The following is a 26,410-nucleotide window of genomic DNA, read 5'->3' on the forward strand; positions in this document are numbered from 1 at the left end:
CACTCGTTGATACAGCTAAGTATTACTGCAGTAATTTACCTTGCTCAAGGGTACTACAGCAGGAGGTGAAATCAAACCTGGATCCTTCACAGCCAAAGGCAGCAGCTTTGATCACCAAGTTGCACATTCAATACACAAACTCCTATTTGACCCACATGAGAAACATCCAATAGGGGCAGGATGAACCCAGCGAGAGCACAAAGCAACAATTGAATTTCTTTCATCCAGCTGCCATCAACAGCCCGATTCCACTATAAAGGATTAAAACAAGACATGTTTGGCATTGTGATGTTACCTCGTCACACCAAAATCTAAAACCCTTCAATGAAATATACCTGTGAAGATGCATCTGGAGTACAATCCTCCTCCTATCACTTCTTACCTGTTTCAGACCAACATGAGCTCCTCTGCTTGGAGAGGAATGAGAACAAGGATGAGCAAGCCAGCCAGGGAAAGGCAGTTGTCTCTGCATGAGGGGGAGCTCCTGCTTTCTGGGAGCCTCAGTGGCACTTGTCTGCTAATGAAACACGACAGCATGAGGCCACTACCTTCTGGAACCTGGAACCAGCAGCAACAGCCAGGACTCCTCTGGGCGCTTAGTCACCCTTATGATAGGGTCATATCTCCACCACAGTTCATTTTGAGTTGGTAAGGGGTCCACATGGCACAGGGGCAGAACGTAAAGTATCCTGGGAAGATGCAGCTTGGCAGCACAGCAGGTAGCACTGGTGCCTCATGGCTCCAGAACTGCAGGTTCAATCTGTGTAGAGATTGTTCTCCCCATGTCTCTATGAGTTTCCTTTGGTGATCTGGTTTCCTCCCACAGTTCAAAGATGCGTTTCAGGTGGACTGGTGACTGCATTGGCCATAGCGTGCACCTTAGAGTGCTGGGGTGTAGATGGTGAATGATTGCAGGGACTTCAGTCTAGTGCATCTGCCATGGGAAGTTACCCTGGATATAGGGGGGTCTGCTGAAAGCAGGTGGTGTGGTTTGTACCCCTGCCTTTGAACTTGAAGGTTGCAGGTCTGAATCCCACCTCCTGCTGTAGTACCCTTCAGCAAGATACTTATCATTTGCTCCAGTGAAGAGTGAAGATTCAAAAGCTTGGGGGGAAAAAAAAAAACCACACAACCAAGTTGCACAAACAGGTAAATTGTACGTAGCTTAACACTTATTATGGAGCTACATTCATTTCAGTGATACTATATACTCATTTCCTGTTGCTCTGCAAAATGTCCGTGAACCAAGAGGAACCCAAAGTCCAAGCAGCTGGGACCGAAAAATACCCCCTTTGAGAGGAAGTCAGGGGTGCAGTCATCAATGAGTGACCTGTAGGCATCCCTGAAAGCACTTTTACCATCTCATCCCTACAAGAGCAGCCCCATCCAAAACCCCTAAGTGGAGCAGGAGGCCAGAGGTTTCACGGGTTCGGGGCAGATTCAGCAGCAGGTGGAGATCTGGCCCAACGGGGATGCGTTGCAGCTCGGACCCCCAAATCAATCACGACACTCAGCCAGGCTGTTCGGCACACCGGGGCGGAGCCTCGGACTCACTGCTACGAGTAATATGAGTTGACGGAGCACAAGGAAGGGAGTTTGCACTTCGTGCGCAGCAGAACCGGAGCGGCGACACCACCCAATGCCGCCAACACAGAGGCGGGCTGTTCACTGCTGAGGTGGGGCAAGCAGCTCGTCACATGGTGGACGAGCGAGGGAGGCAGGACAGGTACACAGAACCACAGGAAAACCAGTTATTTGTTGTGCACATGAAGATTCTCACCATTTTCTTGCAATTATTATTACGAAGCATTTAGATCCTTTATTCTCAGTATCTTAGTGTTAGGCAGTTCAGTGCTGTCTGTCACACACACCCATTTACTGCAGTAAACACACACACACACACACACACACACACACACACACCAAGCAATTTCGTGGTCCGTTCACCTGAAAACACACATCTTTGGACTACAAGAGGAAACCACATGGGAACCCAGAGCCCAGGAGCTGTGAGGCACCGGTACTACCTGCTGTGCTACTGCACCATCTCCAGGCTCCTGGTTTGGACATATTTCACTTTACAGCACCTTTGTCGTCCTGAAGCAACAAGCAATTAGAGCATCTCCTCACATACGAGTCGAACGCCGCAAAGCGCAACGTGACACGTTGAAACAAAAAAGAATAAATCCAAAAGGAGGCCATAATTACGATCTTGTGTTTTATTTCTATTCCGGTCGGCTGTCAAACCCACTAGCAAACCCTTAGCGGCCGTGGAGCCGGGGGTAGCGAGGAGGTCCTGGAGATCCGCATGCCTAAGGGTGGGCGCTGAGCAATTGACTTCACAACATCTTTGATCACCGTGCTCTCCGGTTCACCGCTCAGCGTTCACTTTACGAACCGACAGCCACAGCGACGCCTCTCAGCGGGCTCCTCTTCCGCGTTCCTGCCGTCGGCGAACGGCCTGAAACACAACGATCGCTAATAAACCCAGCATGAGGTACCAGCAGCCGCGAGGCTACAACGAGTCCTCGCGCTACCGAGGGGTGACCTCCTAATGACCTCCAAATGGCGCCGAGCTGCTGTCCCACCACGCCCTGCAGCACCTAGACTTCACTCACCTCATTCTACTCCAGTTTTGTACTGGAACATGCAACCAGCTGTAGGGCAGAAGGGGTAGAACTTCAGCAAAAGACAGTAGCTTTTCCACCCAGACACATTTTCTGTGATCCGGAACAAACCTCATTTTACACAAAACCAACAACCACACTCTCCAAGCCACACCCTCAGCTTTCAGACCAGCTGCCTTTAAAGTCCTTGCGGATTCTTTGAATTAGTAGCAGCTGGTCTTCATTAACCATCTGAGGCAGAGCAGGGGTGGTTGTATCTGTTGGACAGGAGTTTCAACAGACTCAGTTTCTATGGGACAGCTGGTAGGGTAGTGGTTGCTGCTTTTGGACCCAAAGGTTTGATCCCCACCGCTGGCTGTGGTACCTTTGACCAAAGTACTTATGCTGAAACTGCTCTAGTAACATTACCCAGCTGGGTTGGTAAGCTAACACTAAGTTGCTTTGGAGAAAAACATCAGCTCTATGATGAAATGCAAATGTATTCAGAAAAGCCCTTGACAGCAGCAGCACGGTAGCAAAGGCCCTGCAGGATATGGCTTTGAATACTGCTGTGCTGTACACATGAGCAAAGCACTTAGCCCAATGTGCTTGAAGACAATTATTCACCTGGATAAATGTTTACAAGTAACTGTTGGCTACTTTGGAGAAAATGGTCATCTAAATGAAGCAAAGTATTGATTGTCTCCTCTTTGCGCATTTGCTGATCCTGGATCCATGAAGAGGAGCACGGAGAGAAGGTCGCGATCTAAAGCGAGGATGGTAAAGGGTGGAACGGCTCATGCTGCTGGAGTCCCTGCACCGAGGTGTGAAGGCAGCCGGGAAACACTGCCGGACATGTGATGTTGGACAATTGATTCATACAAACATTTGTCGAAGTCATTAAACTAGACGTGCAGCTGTGTTGCTGCTCACTGATATATTAGCAGGGAAACTGCTGCTTTAAACCTCCATCTTCACTGTACAGTGCAGGGCAGCACAGGGATTAGAGCTGCTACCTTAGAATGCAAGACACGGGTTTGAATCCCGCCTTCTACTGTTGTACCCTTAAGGTATTCACCCCAGACCGACAGTAAAAGTTACCCTGCTATATGAATGGTTAGATCACTGCGAGTGGCTTTGAAGCAGTGAAATTAAATTAATGTAAATATAGCGCTTCATGCATGGCCAGCGTTTCGTATTATCAGCTTGTTGAGGACATTTTGGAGAAGAACGCTAAAAAACATCGGCTCGCTAAGATGCAGAGTGAGGACGAAGGAACGGCTAATGAGTGTTGCTCCCTGGAGTTCTGGGCACGTTGCTACACGGCTGCAGCAGAGTAGAACACTGACCGCACATCTGTCCACTGGGACAAGGCAAGGAGGAGGGAAAGAGCTTCACACCTCCTCTTCTCATCTCCCTGCGCCGATGGTGACCGCTTCGAAACCCGGAGTCACTCTGACCCCGTTACTATGGCAACTGTCTCCAGTTGCACAGCCTACAGCCTTTTTGTGTTAGAGCGCTGAGCTTGGGAAGAAACTCCGTACATTATAGCACCATCTGCATCATGGAGAATCCCTCATCCTCAGGGAGTTCAACAATGTTCTCATTTAGGGGAGATTAAGTCACCAAGGAAAGGGAGGGGGGGAAGGAAAAAATTCTACTCCACGGCAATCGCACACATCCACCACCGTCCCTCCTAGCCAACTCTGCGAGCCTCCAGAACACCAGGAGAGCCCCAGGTGGAAAAGTGGCTGAATTCACAGCAAAGAGCGAAAAAAGGTCAGGTATAGAGCAGATTAGTTGGACCCGTTTGACATAAGATGACATTTTTTTGGGCTAATATTTATGGGCAGCGGCAGTCGATGCAGCCATTAAAGGCGACTGTGGGGGAACTGACAGGTAAACCCACCTTCCCAAGTTGCCCCCAACAGGGGGTTTGCAAACACCCAGCAGTCCTGCCAGTCAAGCATCCAGGGAGGGAGAACATCTCAACTGACACTCATGTCAGAAGTCACCTTTACTTTTCAACAGATTCGAATTTCACTTGTGAAGCAAAACAGAAGAGATGGTTTTCCAGTGATTCACCCCCCATGAACAGTTATTACCCACAGACAGCAGCAGTAAAAAAGGCTCGACTTCTATGTAAACCAGCAGTGGGTCACAGAGTGACCAATGCATCCTGTGTGTAAAGAGATACCCTTTGGGATTAGTGAAGTCTCATCCAGCCACTCACTCATCCAGGGACTTGAACCCCTATTTAAGGGATGTGAGGATGAGGGATCGTGCCACATCTGACCACCCATGGTGTTCCCCCAAAGCGCAAGTGTTGGGAGTGTCTCTTGAGACTCAGGCCTCCTCAGCACTTTGTCGAGTTCATGAAGAAGCGAAACTTGCACATGAGCAGCATTCATTTTAAGGAAGGAACCCACAGAAACATGGAGCAGAGAGGTCTGAGATCTGCCTTGTAGACTTAGTGACATTCTGGGGGAGCCACCTGAAGCAGAGATGAAGTTCAGCATGTGGACAAGCGTCGAAACCCTTAACCTCAGGACTCAATTTTCCTAAAAATCAGGAAAAAGTATTCCCAGCATTAAAAGTGTGGGGATAGTTACTTTTTGACTTGCCCTTGCAATATTTCTCATCTCCATGAGTTTCAGTATCATTTGGGATGGCTTTTAATGGTAACTAAAAGAATACATGAAGTCAAAGTCACAAAAACTATATAAACTACTCATGATATATAGCATTGATTTAGACAGTGTACAACAGAGTAAAGTACATGTAGTAATATTCTATATGCTGTACAGCAACAAACTGTGGTCAGAGCTGTGACATTTCAACCAAAGGATCCAGGTTGAAACACAGCAGTAATGTGGTAAAACCCCCAAGTACTAATTAACCCTTCACTGTCACTAGAGAAGGGCCAACACTCAAACTTAGCCAATTAAGTACCGTGTGCTGTATTGACAACTTGTACATTTTTGAGCCATAATTGTTGGAGTAAAAAAGATGGTACCAGTTATACTGGGTGAGTAAGGAGTTGAGGACACAAAAGGTGAGAAGCAAAGCAATGGTCGATAAGTGTAGTGAACGCGATGATGAAGAAGGTGTTTGGAAATATACGGAAAGATAATCGATAGTAAGTTTATACACGAGTCCAACTGGCAACGCGTCCGAAAAATATTTGTCACTAGCGCCACCTAGTGGTGAAAACTTCCTCCTGCACAGGTCCGAGCGCGATGTGCGTTAATACACGTTTAATAGCGCTACCTTATGAATAAAGCGGCTCAGCTGTTAATAACTGATTTGTCGCTTCAGTGTCAAAATAAATCCTGCCAAACAAAGTGTCCTTTAGGAAACAGTTCGATGCCATGAAGCCTCTACTGCAAAATTCACTGTTTCACGTCCGTGCTGAGCGGAGCGCTGCCTGCAGTGACCGTCTGTGACCACGAGGGGGCAGTAATTGTATCGCACAGAAAGCGCGGGACCCTGGAAAGAAAGTCTGAGCCACGATTTTATTCCTGTTTCATTGGAAATAAAATATTTAGCCGTTTGTTGGTGCTAAATGCTTCCGTTTAAGCATGAAATTTCGAGGAAGAGCTGGAAAGAAATCAGCACCATTTTTATTCAGTCCCTCAATGGAGGAACAGCTGCTAGAGCAGGGGTCACACAGGCTGTTTGTGGCCCCAAAGGTTGCAGGTTCAAATCCCAGCTGCAGTACCCTTGAGTGAGGTACTTGTCCCAAAAGGTAACAGGGGGTTCCACTACATGCCATTGAGATGGTCCCTGCCATAGTGTCCCAGGAATCTGTGACACTCATTGAGCTCCAAGAAACCTGAAACTCTGCTGCTTGTACAGCTTCTCCAGAACCGCTAAAGTGTTGGCACCCTTTCTTTCCAGTGTGACCCCTTCCTATGGGCAGGCTAGAAAGAGGCAGTGAGTTGTGTCCAGAGCACAGACACAATGGAAAGCAGTGAACACAGCTCTGTCCTGAAAACAGTGTCTGTCAAACAGAAGTAGCATTGCCAGGTCAGCGCCACCGGATGCTTTACTAACCTCTTCAGTCTCCTGACAATGTTAGCTTTGTGCGTTAAGCTGCTTACCATGTTTCACCCACAGCTAACTGGGTGACTTTTACTCATCGATTCAGATGAAGTACCTCAATCAACAGGAGTGAGACTCAAACCCATGACATTCCCTTGCGAAGGCAACATGCGGAATCATTGCAGTACCCGCCGGCTCCAAGGACGCCAGGGATGAAAACGGATTTAGGCAATGAAGCAAAATAGTTATTTGGTGAGAAATTTGTTAGAACAGCCAACCTCACTAGATATTTTTACTCTTTCTATAAATAGCGCAGTGTTTTTAAACAGCAAAGGGCAACGCGTTTGTAAAGCGTGCATATGAGGAACCGTCTCTTGGGGAAAAAAAAAAAAAAAAAAAACTGCGGCCCTTCATCATCATCTGTACCGATATGAAATAAGGATCCTCGAGATGGAAACCCGATCCAGCCGTGTTTCTCTCCATGACTTCAGACTCCTGTGAAGACACAGGGCATTAAATGCAGCCAAGCTTTAGATCCCCAGCGAACCTTGGAGACACGAGTCATCGGACGCAGGTGTCGTGTCACGGAACCATAATAGCTTTAAGCACACATTTTGGCACAAATTCCTATTTTAGGATTACAGGCAAAATCAGTGTTTTTAAAAAATAATTAAAAAAAAAAAGAAAAAAAAAAAAAGGTTACCACTAGGTTTATAAAGGAAGTTCAGTGGCTTTTTCAACAAGTCAATACTAACAGGAAGGGGTGTAAAAAGCCCTGTAAAAACTAATGCAGCACTAGGGCATCACTATAGGGTTGGTGCTCTGCCAGGGCCAGTTTCCCAAATCACCTTGTTTTACTCATGTACATACTGTATGTAAAGTGGATGTAACAGTTAATACAGTAGAGCAAAACAGCAGCACCTTTAGTGGATTGTATGTTAACTCATATTGCAGTCTATCTAGCATTTTGAAGAACTGTTTCAATAACGTGAAATAACTACACAGATTTCTCAAAATGAATTAATGTTCAGTTACAGTAAGACAAGACACAGAAGGACCACAGATTGGATACAATTTAATGTTGACTGTCATGTTCGCGCTTTTAATGAATATTACAATATAAAGACACACCCTTAGTTGAGGGAAAACCCATTAGCAAAAACTTTAAAGAGGCTTTAAACAGAACAGAACAAAACATGACACTTGCTCAGTCTCACCGCTAGTTAACTCATTTTGCACAGGAACTTTAAGGGCTGCTCATAATTTGTTCACTTGTGTCACTTCAGGGCTCCAGTGCAGAAACTTTCTAGAAGGTACTTGGTGTAAAAAAAACATCTTCTTCTCTCCTGCTCAGGTCACAACACTCTTGTACATATGAACCGAGCAGAATCTCTCTTCCCTGGATTCCTGTACATTCAGCAGTGGCAACAGGGCGACCTTCATAGCGTCACTGATATATCCCTGGCGGTGGAACGTATACGACACGAAGAGCATTATGGGAAACACAAACGCGATGTCGGCGCTAAAGTGGACGGTGCAGTCGTCCGTTGTCTTTGGCACCGATTCAGTCCGAGTCGTCAGAGGTCTCCCGGTCGGTGCCTTTCTTTCTCGCCGCTGAGGATCTCCTTTGGCCCTGAAACAGATTCGGTAGTTGGGGGGAGGGGGGGTCGTTATATTTTACTCAGACAGTAAGGTCATGTGTACGGACTGCCTCAAAGGAGTTTGAACAATGACACTCTTGCAGTACACACTGCACATCTGTAAAGCACAAGTGGCCCTGAGATGCACACCTTGCACAGATCTCACCTGTTTGATACGCAACCATCAGCGAGCACAACACGCCCTGTCTTATGAGAAATACGGCTCACAGCCGCACCACATGTGGAAGAACGCAATTATGCAAGAGTTCATTTTGACCTACTGAAGTAGTTCAAAAAACAACATTTGGTTGCCCAAGACAGTTTTGAAAACGTAGCTGCTGCACATTAAAACTGTTAGAATATATAAAAATAACTTAAGTAGCAAACCGGGCACTTGATTCAGCTCAGTATGCAATGTGTTTTCTCTTTATTTAAATAGTGATGGAGAAGATCTTGACAGATTCTACTCATGCAGCACTTTCTCTCCCAACATGAATAATATTAGGCTCCTTTCTGCAATCCTCTCAATTATTCTTACTTTGTATGTAAATGCACACATCTCTCTAGGTAAAGCCACCCACATCTTACATTTATTCATTTAGCTGAGACTCTTTTCAAAAGCTACTTACAATTGTTTGCCCATTTATACAGCTGGGTTTTCAGGGTAAGTACGTTGCTCAAGGGTGCTACGGCTGGAAGTGGGATTTAAAGCTGCAACCTATTGGTCCAAAGGGAGCGGCTGTAACCACTAAGCTACCAGCTGCCCCCAAACACTGATGAGGTGTGCATATGGTATTGAGTATACATTTTGTCACAGAATAAAATGAATCCATCACAACCCACTGTTCAAATAGCACTTAGTGGTGTGATTCCAAAATTAATACTTACATTTCATAGAAACAGTTGTAAAAATACTGGAAGTAACAGTGATGTCTGAGTAACCTTGTCCAACCAGGGACTCTGCCCCAAAACACCTTCCTTCAGTACCCTGACGTACAATACAACATTACTTACCTGTCAGCACCAGCAGGCAAAACTTTGCTTTGTGAAAGGCTATGGTAGGGTTGGTGTGTGCAAAAAAGAATAAAAGTGTGACAATCACCACTACCTCGTCATCAGAACCTTCCTCTGGGAGCTCAGAGGTCTGTTCCTCCCCTTCTTCATCGCTGACCCGTGACCTTTGAGAGAGGATCTCTTCACCCTGCCAGACATAACGATGAACACGTGAATGTGCCACCACTGCACAAGCAGCTGTATGGAAGGGCAGCACGGTGGAGGAGTACCTTTAGGTCGCGATTCTTCAAGTTGCCCAACCAGAAGGCCTCCTGACAGTTGTTCAGCACCAACATGGCCTTTACCCGGTATACAAACTGCTCGAGGCTCTTCTTCAGTGCCGGGACGTGGTTCGTGAGCCCCGTGTCCTGCCGGATCTGAGAATGGGGCAAGAGGCATCGGTCACCACCACCCAGGGCCCTTCCTGACCTCACAGGGAGGAGGACTTTAGGAATCACCCAGCAATATGAAGAAACGGCCTTTCTGGCTGTCAGAACGAATCCCATGACGACAGGTTCACAAGCTAAATATGAAGTCGTGCAAACGATGTTTTCCCCCGCAGTGCTTTTAACTTAGCTTTAAAGTAGCTGAAACTTTATAAAAATATTACTAAAAGTATTCTTATTACAGATCAATGACTTCACAAATCCTAAACTGTGAACAAATTGAGAGATGTCTGTACAACTCAGTGTTTGATTGTGACTTAGTGGGAAAGGCGACTTTGGATTTACAGGCAGCAGTGCAATTATTTATACCCACCTGTTTTAAACACACACACACACACACACACACACACACACACACACACACACACTTTTTCTGAACCGCTTGTCCCATACGGGGTCACGGGGAGCCGGAGCCTAACCCGGCAACTCCGGGCGTAATGCTGGAGGGGGGAGGGGACACACCCAGGACGGGACGCCAGTCTGTCGCAAGGCACCCCAAGCAGGACTTGAACCCCAGACCCACCGGAGAGCAGGACCCGGTTCAACCCACTGCGCCCCCCCCCCCCCCCCCCCACCGGTTTTATTGTGTAAAAATTAAATGTTACATTTATTTATTTAGATGATGCCTTTTCCGAAGCAAGTGACAATGTCATTTCAACGATTCAGTCATTTATACAGCAGGGTAATTTGTTTTTACTGGGGCAATACTGGATAAGTACCGTGGTGAAAGACACTACAGCAGGAGGTGGGATTTAAACCCGGATCCTTCAAGCGGAAGGAGACAGCTCTACTCGCTATGCGTCCTGCTCCCAACAAATGTTCTTTCCTTCTATATAACTTGCAGAATTGATTCCCGAGGAACACGGTTATACACTTCCAGTTTAAAGAATACAAGTTATTCAAAAACATCAGTTTTTGGCTCAGATCGTTTCCGTGTGAAAGCGGCATTAAACTGCACAGCACCGCTATGCGCTGGGAGGCGACCCATGTTGTCACTCATCTCTCCACACATCACACAGTCAGGATGAATGAGGAGCTCAGAAGTGATCTACCTTGGAGTGGCCACACATGTGATGCAACTGTCTTGTGCTCAGCTGGAAGGTCTTCAGCAAGCTCTGCACATCTTCCTAAAGGAGACAACGCGCGCGCACACACGCACGCACACGCACACACACACATAAGGCCGGTGTATGTCAATTTAACATTACATCTGTCAATTAGAAAAAATACAGTTCGTTCTTTCTATATCCCAACTCCCACTTCGAAGACACTGGGCTTCCTCCCTTCCCTCAAACGCTATTACCTTGTGCTTCTTAAAACTGTAGTCCAGCAAAGGCATCCCCAGTTTAAGGAAAGCCTCCAGGAAGAGTCGACCGTACTGCAAGAAGGGAAGCACAAACAGACAGACATACACACACATTGAGGTTAAAGGGAAACCCATAGCACTCTTGTGAGACTGGTTCATTTCGTGCCCCCCATTCTCACAACAGCGTGTCTTCCTAAAGTCCAGGCTAGGGTACCAACCTTAAGGCAGACGGTAAGCACTGGCCTGCTGTCAAACACCTGAGGAAAGGCACAGAAGACGTGGCGTTTGTTAACACAAACAACCCTGTAAACGCAATCACGGTCAAACCCTGTCTTCTGCAGCAAGAGGACTCCAAGAACTGCAGCAGTGCCAAGATCTGCTGACTTCCTAAGTGCTCAGATTAAATGCTCAGGCTCCTGACGATGGAAGGAGAAATCAAACGGCTTCAATACTTTGTACGAAAGCGGAGGAAATAAGTGTTACTGCGATGTCAGGAAACAACGAGTACCCGAGTACAACAGATCCAGCGTGTTGCTTTGCACCCTGAACATTCAGTCACAGCCCCACTGCTACCTCCAAAACGTCACCACACACACCGTGAAAAGACTGTCTCGAAGGGTCGCATCTCTAAATTTACCTTGACCAGATTGACAAGCATGTGGAAGTCTCTGACAGCCAGGTTCCAGGTCAGCAGTTTCTCAGTCTGGACCTGCAAAGAATAAAGGTAACACACATTCCCACCATGCACAGCTGTAAAACAACCAAGGTAAGACAAAGAATAGCAAAACAAACAAAAACTTTTGTGACCCTTCACAGCCAAACCATTTGGAAAGTTTTGTGATCTTGCAGATGAGGCTTCTCTGGACCATACAGGTTTAATAAGGTCTTATTTTAAATCCAAACAATTCTGTATAATTGTCTACATTGATTTAGGCCTCTAAACAAGCTGAACCTGAGTGAGCCAATCCGCCCTCGTGTGTGACCCATGGCCCCGTACCTCGTTGCTGTCGTCCTGTTTGGCCGCAGGAATCCTGCGCACAGACCTCTCCAGTATGGCCATTGTCCCCCGGAAAAAAACTAGGAAGGTCTGCCTGAAAACAGCGGAGAGAAAAGAGGAAGCACAGCTTGTATTTCTCTGGGCCATGAGTGTGAAGCAGCTAAAGCTGATATGTGGACTAAATCCAACAACTACTTTCCTTCTGTTTGAAAGCCATCTATAAATCAGCCACTAGGCTTGAAACTCAGCATATGAGAAAGAGAAAGGTGTGTTTGCAGCCCATGTGTCAATAAGACACAGTGTGGGGAAGAGGAATCCAACACACACGGAGTGGTGTTCACCTGGTGAGGGTAGGGAAGGTTTTGGAGTTCCCATCCTTGGCGGCATTCATGAGCTCAGGGATCCCTTCACCCACAATCTCCTCCACTGCCCTCAAAACATCGCCTGTGCGCTCCAGGTAGATGCTACCAAGGTAGAGGCATGGTGACAGACAGGTGTCAGCACACACAGAGCCGCAGGTGGTACTTTTACTAATCTTTTGCACCACATGGCATGAAGTGTATTGATTAAGGACAAGAATGGCTCCGTTCCTCGCTGGGGCCAGTTACTGTGTCCTTGAGCAAGGAACTTTACTCCGGTAACACAACCAGTTGTATAGAAGGGTAAAACTGTCAGGTGCTTGACACAAAGGGATGAGCTCAAAGGCCTCTCCACTGGAGCCCAGTGGCACTGCTTCACATGTGGAAGCAAGAACAACAAAAAGGACACCGAGAACAGAAGATGTATAAAACTTTCCTCTAGGGCCACTAGATGGAAACCTTGTATTTATTCACCCCTTTACTCATTTATTGTAAAAAGCCATCGGTTTATTAACTCAGGTGTACATCAGTCCCAAGTTGCAGGGACTAACCCTACTCTCCATTTCATACAACCCTTTCCCAAAATATTTATAGCGAAGCAGCACAGGAACAGGGATGGATGTGTACCTGAGCACAGCCTGCAGGGCTTCGTTGTGTTTGACCCCTCGTTCCCGCTCCCCTGTGGGGGTCACCCACTCCTGACACAGGAAGCGCCGGGCAAGAGAGGCTTTGGAGAGGGAGGCGACAGAGAAAAGTGGGTCCAACCACCAATAAAAAAGTGTTTATGTTCGCAACATTTTTTCAGTCCTGATATACTTGTGTTTTCTGTCATATTTAATGATGCCACATAAGCCCACCTAAACGTGGGGTGCCTGATGTGCGGTACAAGAACATATATGAAATGATAAATATGCAGCCACCATAAGAAGTACAAATTCTGTTGAATCACCTGATAATAGATATAGTTACACACTTGAACATATGCCACACCTAAACAAAATACTCAAAAATCATTGTTCAGTTTAGACATGCAAGGCTCAGCATCTCACTTACTATGACACACTTTTATACATGTGGCACTCACTTTACAATAATAATTGTATGCCTCGGTCAGAAACTCTTCAACACCCTTGATATAAACCGTTCTTTCTGCATACAAGAACTAACCATGTTGTGTCTTACAACTATAGATGTAAGTCATCTTTAAACTGTTGGGCGAACATATATTAAACACAGCAAACCTCAAAAGCCCAACCATCTATAAAATGGTGACTGATCCTTATATTTACTCATAACAAGAGAGTAATTTACCATGTTCTTCAGAGAAAGGTAATGTTAGAAACGCAAACAACTTCAAATATTCATGTTGTGACGAGTCCATTCTACTCAACTGTAACTCTATACACAGCACACTGTACCCATTGTCATATGAGGTACATCACCTTACTTCAGTTAGTGAGACAATCACCTATGTGTTCTCTGAAGGCTGTCTGGTTTGCTGTTCTGCCCTCTGATACCACAATGAGGAGCTGAGTGAGCGAGAGAGCAGAGCTGAGGCTGGGCACAGTGCTGCCAAAGTTCACCAGGTACTCGAAGCTGTGCCTGGAAACAGGATGACACACAAGATGGTGAGTTGATTTACTTACCTAATACACACACACACACACACACACACACCAGAATATTCAGCAACGGGAAACAGCGTAACAAGAAAACCACAGGCCAAAAGGAGCAACACTGGCGGGAAAAAAAAAAAATTCAGAGAAACCAGAACCTTCATTTTGACGCCTGTACTTTGACTCTCTCAAGGTAATGATCCGACTTGTTGCAGGTAAGCCTAAAACCTTCACCTGACCAGCTGCTCCAGGGGCAGGTTCGCCTCGCCTTCTTTCAGGCGACCCGCTAGCACTGCCAGGGCACTTTTAAGCTTGGAGTGATGCTCGTGCTGGCAAAATCCGGTCCTGAGACACAAGGAAAGACAGAACCAAACCAGGAGCCGTGTATGAGTGGTGTCAGACATCACCTAAGGTCTAAATTGTTAGGATTTACCCGATTTACTGCATACAAAAAACCCCTCCACAGTGCCGCACATTGCTTTTAGCCTTTCCTTTAAATCCAGCTCATAATATCTAGCCTAGGGCTTCATTTCAGGTAAGCATTTCTAAATGTTTCACACCAATAAAATAAGCTTTACAGAGTGGCTTGCTTTTTCGCCACAGGATTCAAACTGAATCAATTTCTGCAGAGGCAGAAAAAGCAAGACTGAGTAAGAGCACTGCTGCCACTGGAAAGGCACTTACCAGCTGAAGGTGGTGTGTAGGACCTGCAGAAGCAACTGGTACACAGAGGACATGAGCTGGTGATCATTCTCATCCACGCCTGGCGCATCAACCACCCCCTGGTTGGCAGAGATCAGCGCCTGTTTACACAGGTACGACGACGGTTACACAGACAGCCAGTACACAGTGGGTAGGCAGTATGAAAGTCCAAGTAAGCACAACGCAAAAGTACTGGATATGCAAACCATGTCATGTCACAATGAGGGCGCAAAACATTGGCAGTTTAATTTCCCCAGTTCATGCCAGTAGGTGAAGCGTAAGACTGACATTGCTACCCGTTCACCAGCACACCTGGAAGTGGTTGTGGCAGTTCTCCAGGTGGGCACACAGGGTGGGCAGCAGCTGTACACAAGAGATGGCAATGTCCTGCGGGCTCTTCTGCTGCAGGTGAGAGAAGCCCACGCTCCTGTCCGACTTTGACTGTGGAAGACGATTCGTATTTTTCTTCTTTAATGATTACATACACAAATAGAAACATGCGCCGATACATGTGTACAAGTGTCCGCGGACGCGCCTGCACCTTGAGAAAAGGGGCCCTTTTGACAGGGGCAAGGCTGAAGTCCAACTTCCGTAACATGTCCTCCAGCAGGAAGACTAACTCTGCGGGACCCAGCTGTACCTCCTCCCGTTCCTGCAAGAGACCACAGTAAAGTCCTTACTAAGCAACGTCAGCCTACACCAACACCTGGCAGCCCCACTTACCAGAAGTCCACAGTGATGGAAATTAACAACCATTACTAGGTGGCCATCATTAGCAAAAGGTATCCAGCAGATGACAAGTGAGCTGTAAATATTAATTCTCAGCAGGACATTGGTCACCTGAGATCTGGGGACTCTTTCAATAGCTGTGACCAAGCAAAGGCTTTGAGAAACACGACACAGGCCCTGAAACTGAATTTCTTTAGGGCACACATAAATGAACCCAGTGGTGACATTAATGACATAAGCCTTGCGATCGAGTCTCTCTGACCCACGATCTGTAACCGGAGCTTCCGCAAAGTCTTGGTGGGGTCAGTCAAAGAGTATTACCCTGCTGTGGAGCTCTGTGTCCAGCAATGACCGGGAGAGCAGGCCACACTGCAGCACACCCAGCACTTCCACATCGAGCTCCCTAAAGAAGGGCCGGTATGAGGCCAGACTCACTCCCAGCCTGAACTCCTTTTCCTTCTCTTTTAGTGAACACTCCTGGGGAAAAGAGGCATACACACAGCTAAACACCCCTGTCTTTCCATCACACTGAGAAAGGAGAAATGGAGCAATAATGTTAAAACCAGTTGTAGATAAATCCTTAATCACAAAGTGCTCTTTGCTGACTACATTTTTCCATTTAAAATAAGTTCATCAGTTTCATTGATATGACAGGTGCGAGAACTCTGTGAGTGAGCCTTTAGAAATAGAGGTGTGCAAACATCCTGGGGCGTTCTCCATACTCGAGCAGGTGTGTAAAACAGGCATTGACACAGACACACTACCTGCTGGGACTCGTCTGCCTCTGTTCCTTCCTCCAGCTGCGCACCGTCACCAGATGAGCTCTTACTTGCCGAGGTTTTCCGCTTCCGTCCAGCTTTCTCTGCATTGTAGTCACACAATCTCAACATTCAATCAGCAAGTATACACACACACACACACACACACACACACACACACACACACACACACACACACACACACACACGATAGTGCCTGGAAGCAGAATTCTAGCACCATAAGATTGCCTGTACAGGTAACACCTCAAAGGTGTCTTCAATAAAGTGGTTTTTCTAGTCAGAATGATGTTTTTACCTTTGTTTCCTTTCTTGCCAGGGATTGCAACAGAAGGCACAACTGGCCTCTCTGACACATCACCGTCAAAGTTGGCAGGGGGGGGCACAAATCCTGGGGTAGCTAAGCAACATACACAAATAGCCATGTGGACAACGTGCACAAACTCCCCTGGTCTAAAAGTTTCAGCAAAACAGGTTTCTAAATCATCACTTTAAATGAATCGGATGCTGTAAAATTTCAAGTGCTACCTGCCAGCGCTCTCTCGAGAACCGTTTGCAGGTAGGTGATGTTCTGCAGACGCGTCACCACTTTCATCTTCATCTCGGGGTCTTTCTGGTGACAGAATGCATTCACAACCTGCAGACAGAGACAATAGAGGGAGTGTCAATTAGCTGGTAAAAAAAGGGCAGGGAAACAACTTTCAGAGGATTATTTGAAAATCCACAACTAAAGTCATCAACACGAACCTCTCTAAACCAGTTGATAGTGTAGAAGAGCAGTGAACACAGAAACTCCCTTTCAGGTTTCGACAGGCTCTCTACTTTCTCCACCACATCCAGGTCCGTCAACATGATGGGACAACCTGCCACATACACCAGTCATCTTGTCGTCCAAATTAACTCACAAGAAAGCTGAAGCTGATTAAGGTAAAAACGCTTCTCAGAAGTACATAATTGGTCTGGATCTGAAGCTGTCAGAAGCTTGTTGGTTACAAACTCTGCTTGTTATCCACCATAACACCGGCGTACACAAGGCCCCCCCTCACCAAGCAGGGCATCAATCTCCTCCAGGTCTCCTTTGTGCTGGTTCTCCTCACACAGCCTGAGAAGACGGAAGAAAGAGGCCAGGCAGAGGGGAGACACCCGCCTTTGTTGCCGGACAGTTGGAGGAAGACATGGAATAACTGGTATTAGGAGAGAAAACTTAAAGCATAGCCTTTAAAGAGAGATCGTTTGAGTGAGAAAAGGAGAAGCAGGTACAGAACTAACTTCTTGTCTTTGTCTTGTGACTGAGTCCACTGCTCTCCCTTATAGCAGAATGCATCAGCCAGCAGCGGAAGAAGGTTGATGGCGATGCCCCCCTGGCTCTCATCCTCATCCAGGTTATACATGGCAGCAGCAGGGAAGGGGAAATTGCTGCAATGCATGGATTAAAAAAAAAAAAAAAAAAAAAAACCCCAATGTACAATTTCATCGATTTTGCTCCATCAATCCATCCCATTCCAATAACAACCCGTCCTGAGTAAAATCATAGTGATCTGGAGACTATCCCAGAAACATGCAAGGCTGAAGGGGGTTACACCCTGTACAGGATACCCGTCCATCTCAGGGCAATCGATTTCCCTCTTCCTTCAAAAGCCTTCTGAACAGGTGAGGTTTCTTCATTGCAACTAATAAGCATAATAAACTAGTATAAAAAAAATTTTTCATACACCTGTCATTCCTCTAAAAAAAAAAAAAAAAAACTGCAGTGATTTATATATTTGTTGTTTCTATATTAAACAAGAGCTTTCTTTACAGGAAACATCCAACCTTTCTTCCGCCACCCGAAACAGAGCTTCAAATTCAAAGGAGAAGAATGGGAATTGGGCTCTACGATTACGCTTATTTCACATTCATTTGTTCGTGCCAGAGGGAATCCCATTCCAAGAAAGAAAGGGCGACCTCACCCTGATATGTCTGGGGTCAAGTCTATCACAAAATCCTCCTGGAAGTCCTCCAGCACACTCTTCCCTATCCACTCCTGGAACAAGGGACACGGAGAAGGTCAGACACCAACTAACATCCCTAACACTGCAAATGACCATTATGCAGCAGTTCCACTTTCTCCAAATATCAAGTTTTACCTTTTTACAACTTTTTAAAAAATGCTAAGTCACCACAATGGGCTGTGTCACGACTGAGACTTACGACTCCCGAAGTCAAGCGGTTACCCTCAGGACAAAAATGACATGTGGGGAAACAACTAAATGAGGTTGGAGGGCCTGTAAACGTGAACCTGAACGAGAAGATCCAAGGTGCAGGTCTGCAGGAGGTTTGACAGTTCATCATAGTAGAGAGCAGCTGCCTCGGGGGAGCCCTCACTGCAGGACTTCACCAGCTCCAGCAAGGCCATCACCTGGACGGACGGACGGACAGACACACACACACGGGACATGTTTATTTTGGAGGGAACATGTTGCTTCCTCAAATACACTGACTCAAACAGCGAGTGTTTACTGCAAAGCTGCTCTGGCAAACACAGACACACAGCACACATTTACTGTGGACAGTACACTCCTGTAAACACACAGTCTACTTCACCACAAATGCGCAGGAATAACAATTCACACATACACAAAATCCTCTGGATTTTGAGCTCATATTCTACAAGGCTTAGTAAAAAAGTATCCGCAATATACAGTATTCACAAAAAAGCTAAAACCTTACTGCCGACACTTTTTCACTTACCCTTTTGCAGTAGGCGTGTGTTGAGACACATGGAGAGGTACATTTTCACTCTGCATCACCACAAGCACATGAACACCCTACGTTTTATGTTGTGAAGCTACATCAGCACGATGTCCAGTCCGTCATACCTGCAGGGCCTCACCTGTCTTTGTCTTTCCTTGTCTTTCAGTGTCCCAGCTTGGGAGGCAGAGATGCTTCCAGAATTGTCCCTGTGAAATGGGTCAAAGTGAGTAGAGGCCCAGCCAAAGGAGGGAGGCTTGTCTTGCTCACGTGCCCCACAGCCCAGTTACCTGCAGGAGCTCATCCTGCCCACCACCATGACAGCACCAATGATGCCGATGCGCTTGTACTTGGAGACGGTGCTGGAAAGCTGCTTCCTGATCACTATGTGCATGTCATCCTGTGGAGACCAAGAGGGGGACAGAAGACATAGACAATGAGGTCTGCAAGTCGAAGAGAAGAGCTAACAGCATGTGGTCTACAAACCACTCCCACCTGGATATGGCTGCCCTGCTGTTCCTTCCCAAAAGCCAGCGAGCTGAGCACACAGAAGAGTCTGCGGATCTGCTGGGGTGTCAAGTTCTCCATGTAGTCCAGAATGCCCTGTGGAGTTAAAATGTGTCTTCTTCTAAGGAAAAGGGGTAATATTCGATTCCTGACAGGTTAATTTATTCCATTAGCAATTTCACTTTCATAATGCACACACTCAACTATAGAGTCAACTATATTTTATTACAATAAGCCCTCTTGCAGCCATACAGTTGAGAGGACCACTGATTGTGAACAGTGTTTTAGAAAGTCAACTTTTTTGAAGCAGTTTTACAGACAGAAATTCTAATAAAGCCCAAGACACATCAGGATGGCTGTTTACAGACCGACAGGTCTGAAGACCCCCGGATGTGATGACTGAGGTTTGAAAGGAGAAACTACTGTATATATTAAAAGAACAAAGGAACTGTCATGTGCTCATGGTAAAAAGATTTGCCCTGACCCATGTGAAAGGCAGGATGGCCCTCATTACTGACCTTGACGAAGACAGCATAGAGAGCCATCTCGTCCGGCCGCTGGACCACTAGCTCACACAGCAGCTCCAGAGCAGCGTCCACCTCTCCACCCAGGCCGCTGCAAATGTGGGTAACCAGGGAACTGACCACCTCCTGTGAATGACCACATACACATATCGTGCCTTTACCAGCAGCAAATCTACGTTATCACATTCATCCATAAAAGTGCTGGCTGTGCAGAAAATAAAGATGATAAAAAGATTAACTTGGCTGAATACTCCACAGTGGCAATGCAAAGGCGCTGGTCTGTTCCCTAAACCCCCGGAGACGCACACCTGCTGGCAGTAGGAGTCGAAGGTGCTGAACGCATGCTTGTACATGTGGGCACCAAAGGGCACCACACAGGGGTCTGGAGAGCGGAGTAGACCCTGGGCCAGGGACAGTATGGATGGGAAGTAGTTCCGCATCACCTGCAGGTCACCATGGAAACCAAGTCAACACCTCATAACTCACAGCACACAGCGCAGTGGTGCTTAAGGCACTTAAGGCAGAGGAAGCAGTTTTAAAACTTAAGTAAATGTCAAAATGAGGACATGTTAGAAAATGTAATGTAATCCACATACAAAATTTCCATCTATACTATGAAGTTACAGAATACAAAGGGTCCCCTCTGTGCGATATCTCATTTTATATTGGTCCACCGAGATGTTGCTGCTTATTTATGACCATGTCAGGATGTGAGATACTTTCACCTTTTACACTTTTAGTCTAAATACATCGCTAGATCTGCAGGGAAGTAATGTGTATCATAGTAGGATGCATTTTAAAACAAGCCATTTAAATATGTTTTTATATTTTATCTTGTTTCATAACAAAGAAGACACTTTTACATTTATTAATTCTGACGTATTAAATTACTGACAATGATTTACTCAGACAGAGAGCTGGGTCATTTTTACTGGAGCAGCTTGGGATAAATACCTTGTTCAAGGCTACTAGAGCAGGAGTACCTTCTACTCCCTGCTATTTCTTTGTTGTACTATAAGATGTATTTCCTTGGTCCACATTAGCATCGTGTACAAAGGGCTCCTGTATCATTTTGGCAAAGACGTGACAAATCTCTGCCACGTGTCACTGGAAGAAAATGTGCTCACGTCAGCATAACCCCGAAATGTTCTCTGCAGGAGAGTCTCACGAATTTGACCCCCTCTGACTTTGATCCGCAGGACCCTCTCAGCGCCTCGCCGGCTGTGGTTAGCATTGACGGTGTGCAAAATGAACAGCACCAGGAGATCAGTCACCTAAGAGAAATAAACATTTATTCACAAAGCAATACAGCCCAGGTCCAAACCCACAGTGAGCTCAGCAACTGCTGCATGAGTTAAAATGTGTGAATATAAATGAGAATAACATAACATCTGGATGACACTGATTTCATTCATTATTTTTGGTCATTGTCCAGTGCCACATCTTGGTGGTCTGGACCCCATCCCAGATGCACAGGACACGAGGCTAGGCAAGGTGCACCCTGGACAGGACAGACATCTATCACAGCGCAGTCACACAAACATACACTCACACAATACTGGCAATTCAGAGTCACCAAGTGTGCTGAAACACACATCTTTGGACTCCGAGAGGAAACTGAAGCTCCTGGAGGAAACGCATATGAACACAGGGAGAACATGTAAACTCCACATGGATGGAGCCAGATCAAACCCCGCAGCCCAGAAGCTGTGTGACCTGGCACCGTAGTCCTGCACCTCCGTGCTGCCCTTGAAATTACACAATTTTTTTTAAAAAAAAGCCTGTCAACAATGAAGAAACATGTAATGAATGAACAGTAGACTTTACCTTGTGATCCTCTGTTTCAACAACATTCTCAATGGCCTGCAAAAAAATGAGAAACTCAATGCTACAACATTTGAGTAAACGTAGAAATAGATAACAGCAGGCAACATGTGCTCACCTTCAACCAGGCCTCTGAGATGGTCTTCTGAAAGCGGACGGCCGACTTTATGGTATCTAAGACCAGACCGACACAGCCCTGGTTATCGCTGCTTGATGTAAACTTGGAGTTTCTAGTACACAAAGGGAGAATTGAGACTCACTGAGAAAACAAATAACATATGAGGTAGCAAACTTCCAACTGTTACTCAGACTCTTCTTGGTAGCTACAGAATCTCAAGAACTAAAGATCTCAGCTGACCACCCAAGGGCTACATTGGAGCTGTTCCAGCTAACAAATTTTGGTCCCAGAGAGGCACCAATCTAGGGGAATCTCACAAATGCTCTCAGGAAAAGCAGTAAAGCTCCACCAGAGCACTGAGGTCTGATCCCAAGGCCTCACCCTTTTGTTCTGTTTGCCTTGACACACTGCTGGGAAGCCTGGGTCAGTGCGGGAGACACACAGAACTCGAGCTCCAGCTTCTTGCGCAGGTCAGACACCACCTGGCACACGATAACATCCACAGACAATGAGCCAGACAGATGGTCACATGAAAAGGGACACTGGCAAACACTGAGCCAAGCAGAAGATCAGATAACAGACAACACTGCCAAACACTCGGCTAACCAGCTGGTTAGAGAACACCATTATTTATTCATTCAGCTAATGCTTTCTCCAAGGCGACTTAAACGTGAGGCCTGAATACTAAGATTCAGACAACTACCTACCCATTGGTAGAGCTGGTTCATTTCTGTGGGTAAGTACCCCGCACAAGGGTATTGCAGTACTAGGTCGGAGTCTAACCTGCATCTTTCGATTGCTGTCCCATGTAACAGCACCGCACACAGTACCAAACAGGTGCTAAAGTAACTACTGGCAACTTCATAAAAATTAATTTAAATAGAAGTCTGCAAATTCAGTTACAACATGAGTATCAATGGAACACAGATCACCGGAAATGCAACACAGGCAACGTTATATGTGACCTCGTTAGCCTCGGAGGCAGAGACGGTGTGCAGGATGAACTTCACTATGACCGGCAGGTCCTCCAACGACACAGCAGTGAGGGTGGCCATGACACCGCTGCGCACCTAAGACGACAGAGCAGCAGAATCCTCACACACTACACACAGAACACGTGCGAAATTCAGTTTATTAAAATCTGGAATGTCCCCAGCACTCCCTATAAGTGGCACGGCATCAGGCGTCATGCCACCGATGTGTTCCTTCACTTAAACCGGCTATAAAACAAGGTTGTGGAAACCCTATTTACAGAGTTTCGGTAGTCCAAAAATGGTCCTAAAAACACGCGACTTGCGACTAATGACTAGCCAGGCGGTCAACGTGGTGGACTGAGGTACCTCGGCCAACAGCGCAGGGTTCAGATTGAGACTGGACAGGGCATCCAGGACAGGCACAGTCAGCTGGGTGTTTTGCTGAAGCAGAGAGCTGTGAAAGCAAACAGGGAAGTTTCATACTTCAGTCAAACAGCCCAGAGAGTGCGGAGAGCGCCGGTGCTGCCCGCTCACTTGAGCTCCTGAGCAACGTCGTTATGCTGAGAGTCCTCGAGGATCTCGGGCAGGCTAACGATGATATCGCGCTGGAGTTCCACCGGCGCAACACTGACCAACTCCATCAGCTTTCCCGCCAAATCCTGAAACACAGACATCATTGAGAACTCATAGACAGTGAATTAAGACAGACATTCCCCTTTCCCATGAATTAATGAGAAAAAGTAGTACTAATATCCCTTCTAAGCACCTTGCTGTCCATGATTCTGTCAAGCCACTTGAGTTGGTTCACTATGATGCGTGGAATATTTACCCCATTCTCTCCCATGCTGGAAGACACAAAGTAAATTAAAGGAAGACAACAAATACCCAGGAGTACAACACACGCGACAAAGCATTTCAGCAGCACAGAAAGAAATTATGGCAGAGATCCTCCTGGTAAATTCCACACCTGTAATCTCATTCAAATAAGAAGTAAAGCAAAATACTCACCCATCAAACAGGAACTCAGGTAGCTTCTCAAACAAAGTCTTTATAATGGAAGGCTGAAATAAAACCACAATGACATGAAATACAGTTAATGAAGTTATTATTCCAGCCTGCAGTGGTGAACACAGATAAATCATTTCATCACAAAAGCTGAAGGCTCAGTTTCAGCTCAAGAGGACAAAAGTTTGTGCAAACCTGCAGTATCTCAACTCCCAACAGGAGTCGTATAAGACTTTCCTGATACGAGCACACTGAGCTGAAAAATGAACAGATAACAGCCGAGTAAGACAAAAGCCATCATATTGAATATGACTAACAATAGTAAAATACACAGGATGAAATGCAATATCCTATGTACCTGGAGTCCCCATCCGATGAGCGAGGGACGCAAGGAAGAAGGCAGTTCTTAAAATTCTCCTGGTCCTCAATGTGAGACTCCAACCCAGATACAAACTCCTGGATTATCTAGACAATGAGGTTTCACAGTACAGTAACACTGGATGAAGGCCCACTGGAGACTGTCAGCGGCCTTCAACTTCAATACTTACATTTGGGTATTGTGGACTCTTCCTGAGGAGCTGGTGCACTCGCTTCTGGAAAACTGCTTGGTCTACGTCTTTAAAAAGAGCTTCAGTTAAAGAACAACATACCAGCAAAGCAAAAACATATATGACCCTGTAATTGGTGTCAACGCAAAATGTCGTCCTGTCATTATTACAGAAGTGTTGTATCAAAGGCTTTAAGATAGTAGTCTGGTGTGTTTATACAGTATGTGCGAGATATCATTACTTAATATGTAGAGAAAAACAGCAGTTTACCAATCTCATTGGGTGTGTTACTCTGCCTCAATGCAATTCCTGCCTCCCGCAGGACCTGCGTGAAGACGTTTCGACGGACCGCCTCATCCTGCACGGTGGATTTAGCAGCACGCCCTGTTGAGCGACTCTTCTTTGACTCTGCAAGAAGCACAGTCTCATGTTAAAGCAAAAAATAAATCACGAATCTGAAAAAACCAAACAAAACGAAGATCAGAACCTTAAAGAAATGTTGGGCTGCAGGTACTGCAGCAGGGAAGAACATCCCTCTTCCTGCAACTTCTGAAATCAAAGTATTTTAAGGTAGACTTTGCCTCATGGACCTCTCGACCCACTTCAGTACTTGGTTCAATTAACGCTGCCCAAATTAACGTTTTCCCTTGGTTGTTATACCTATTCCGAAACAGGCTCCGTCCGGTTCACCACGACCCTGCTCAGGACAAAGAGGTTAAGAGGGAACTGGATGGATGGATGGATGGATGATTAACATTCATTCAGGCCATTTACAATTTTACATGGGATATCGTATATTTAAAGATAAGTACCTTGATCAAGGGTGCTACAGCAGGAGTGAGATTCGATCCAACAACCTTCAGACTGTATTAAGAAATAGCTCTAATGGTAGCTAAACACTTGTGGAAAACTAGTTAATGACACACTTACTGGACTCTGCGCTTCTGTCACCCTCGTCCACAGAAGACCGTCTCTTTTTGCGCAGCATGTCGGCTTCCAGTACAGTGTGTGAAGCTGTGTGTGAGACACTGAGTGAGTGAATGTGTGTGTGTGTGTGAGACACTGAGTGAATATGTATGAGTGACACTGTCAGAGTGTGTGCGTGCGTGTGTGCCGCCGTGCTCCGGAGTGATCACGTCTCCCCTGGTGCTCCGGAAGAGGGTTCGACGTTTCCTTGGCAACTGCGGAGAGACGGACGAGACACTGTGACTGTGACCTTGTTGTTGTAGCGCGTGACGGATGAGCGGCTGCTTTGACGCAGTTACCCCCCAGAACCCTCTTTTCAGCGGCCTTCTTAAATAAACGCGTTTTTTTTTCCCCACTGGTGCTGTGAGGTGCGTCACGAAGTGCTGCGACTATAAGACATTTCACTGCTGAATAAACTTATAATGTCCGCGCGGCGAACAGTAAGTAACAGCTTCGATACATAATTAACTTACACGGTTTCTCCGAACAACCCACGTAACACCCACCCGGTCCCGGGCCGAGTCAGAAACACACTCGTTACTGTTGTTGGCAGTGTTGCAAGCAGGACAATAACATTTAGTGAATAAAAGCATATCAAGAGATAGATAAAATAAAACGTCTTACGGTAAGTATTTCGGAGTATAATAATAATTCTACACGCAAAGGCTCCCAGCTCGAGATTGAGTTTCCGCGCCAAAAGTTTGGTCCGTTCTACCAGGGAGCGTCGATCAAATATCCACCATCCGGTAAAAACGAAGCCTGCACGTTGCCGCGGTTCTGGCTCAGAGACTCGAGTCGATTGTGGAGGCAACTGAAACGACTCGAACCAGTCTTCCGCAATAGCTATGTCTCATTTTATTCAATGTCCACCTAAGTTACAGCTGCTTCTTGGCAGCACAACTTACTGTATTATTATAGTGATAAACAACTATTAGTACAC

At 46.2% G+C, this 26,410-nt stretch overlaps 1 protein-coding gene across 1 annotated transcript; it reads right to left on the minus strand.

Annotated features, from left to right (window-relative positions):
- Positions 1 to 7,738: 7,738 nt before the first annotated feature.
- fancd2 (FA complementation group D2) lies at positions 7,739 to 26,170 on the minus strand. Its single transcript, XM_018734168.2, has 44 exons — positions 26,095 to 26,170; positions 25,435 to 25,685; positions 24,775 to 24,912; positions 24,505 to 24,572; positions 24,315 to 24,421; positions 24,152 to 24,212; positions 23,960 to 24,012; positions 23,718 to 23,796; positions 23,486 to 23,610; positions 23,318 to 23,405; positions 22,943 to 23,047; positions 22,359 to 22,459; positions 21,978 to 22,089; positions 21,863 to 21,898; positions 21,163 to 21,309; positions 20,344 to 20,478; positions 20,030 to 20,161; positions 19,500 to 19,607; positions 19,295 to 19,404; positions 19,147 to 19,213; positions 18,553 to 18,672; positions 18,224 to 18,297; positions 17,544 to 17,690; positions 17,321 to 17,421; positions 17,022 to 17,137; positions 16,803 to 16,911; positions 16,573 to 16,674; positions 16,263 to 16,360; positions 15,820 to 15,975; positions 15,311 to 15,421; positions 15,082 to 15,210; positions 14,752 to 14,870; positions 14,302 to 14,412; positions 13,920 to 14,053; positions 13,079 to 13,178; positions 12,434 to 12,556; positions 12,093 to 12,186; positions 11,733 to 11,804; positions 11,314 to 11,352; positions 11,093 to 11,167; positions 10,842 to 10,916; positions 9,574 to 9,720; positions 9,399 to 9,491; positions 7,739 to 8,283 (listed from the first exon to the last, which is right to left on the minus strand). Exons 2-44 carry the CDS (start codon positions 25,490 to 25,492, stop codon positions 8,215 to 8,217), a joined length of 4,344 nt encoding a protein of 1,447 aa, XP_018589684.2. The 5' UTR covers positions 25,493 to 25,685; positions 26,095 to 26,170; the 3' UTR covers positions 7,739 to 8,214.
- Positions 26,171 to 26,410: the final 240 nt, after the last annotated feature.

This window comes from Scleropages formosus, chromosome 22 (assembly GCF_900964775.1).
Source record: "Scleropages formosus chromosome 22, fSclFor1.1, whole genome shotgun sequence".
NCBI lineage: Eukaryota > Metazoa > Chordata > Actinopteri > Osteoglossiformes > Osteoglossidae > Scleropages > Scleropages formosus.

Excerpts from the sequence above, each read along its gene's own strand:
- fancd2 (XM_018734168.2), bottom strand. The coding sequence starts at position 25,492 with ATGCTGCGCAAAAAGAGACGGTCTTCTGTGGACGAGGGTGACAGAAGC. Across the intron at positions 23,611-23,717 it reads ACAGAATCATGGACAGCAAG|GATTTGGCGGGAAAGCTGAT; the intron begins GTGCTTAGAAGG and ends TCTGTGTTTCAG. Across the intron at positions 17,138-17,320 it reads GGAGATTGATGCCCTGCTTG|GTTGTCCCATCATGTTGACG; the intron begins GTGAGGGGGGGC and ends TGTATGTGGCAG.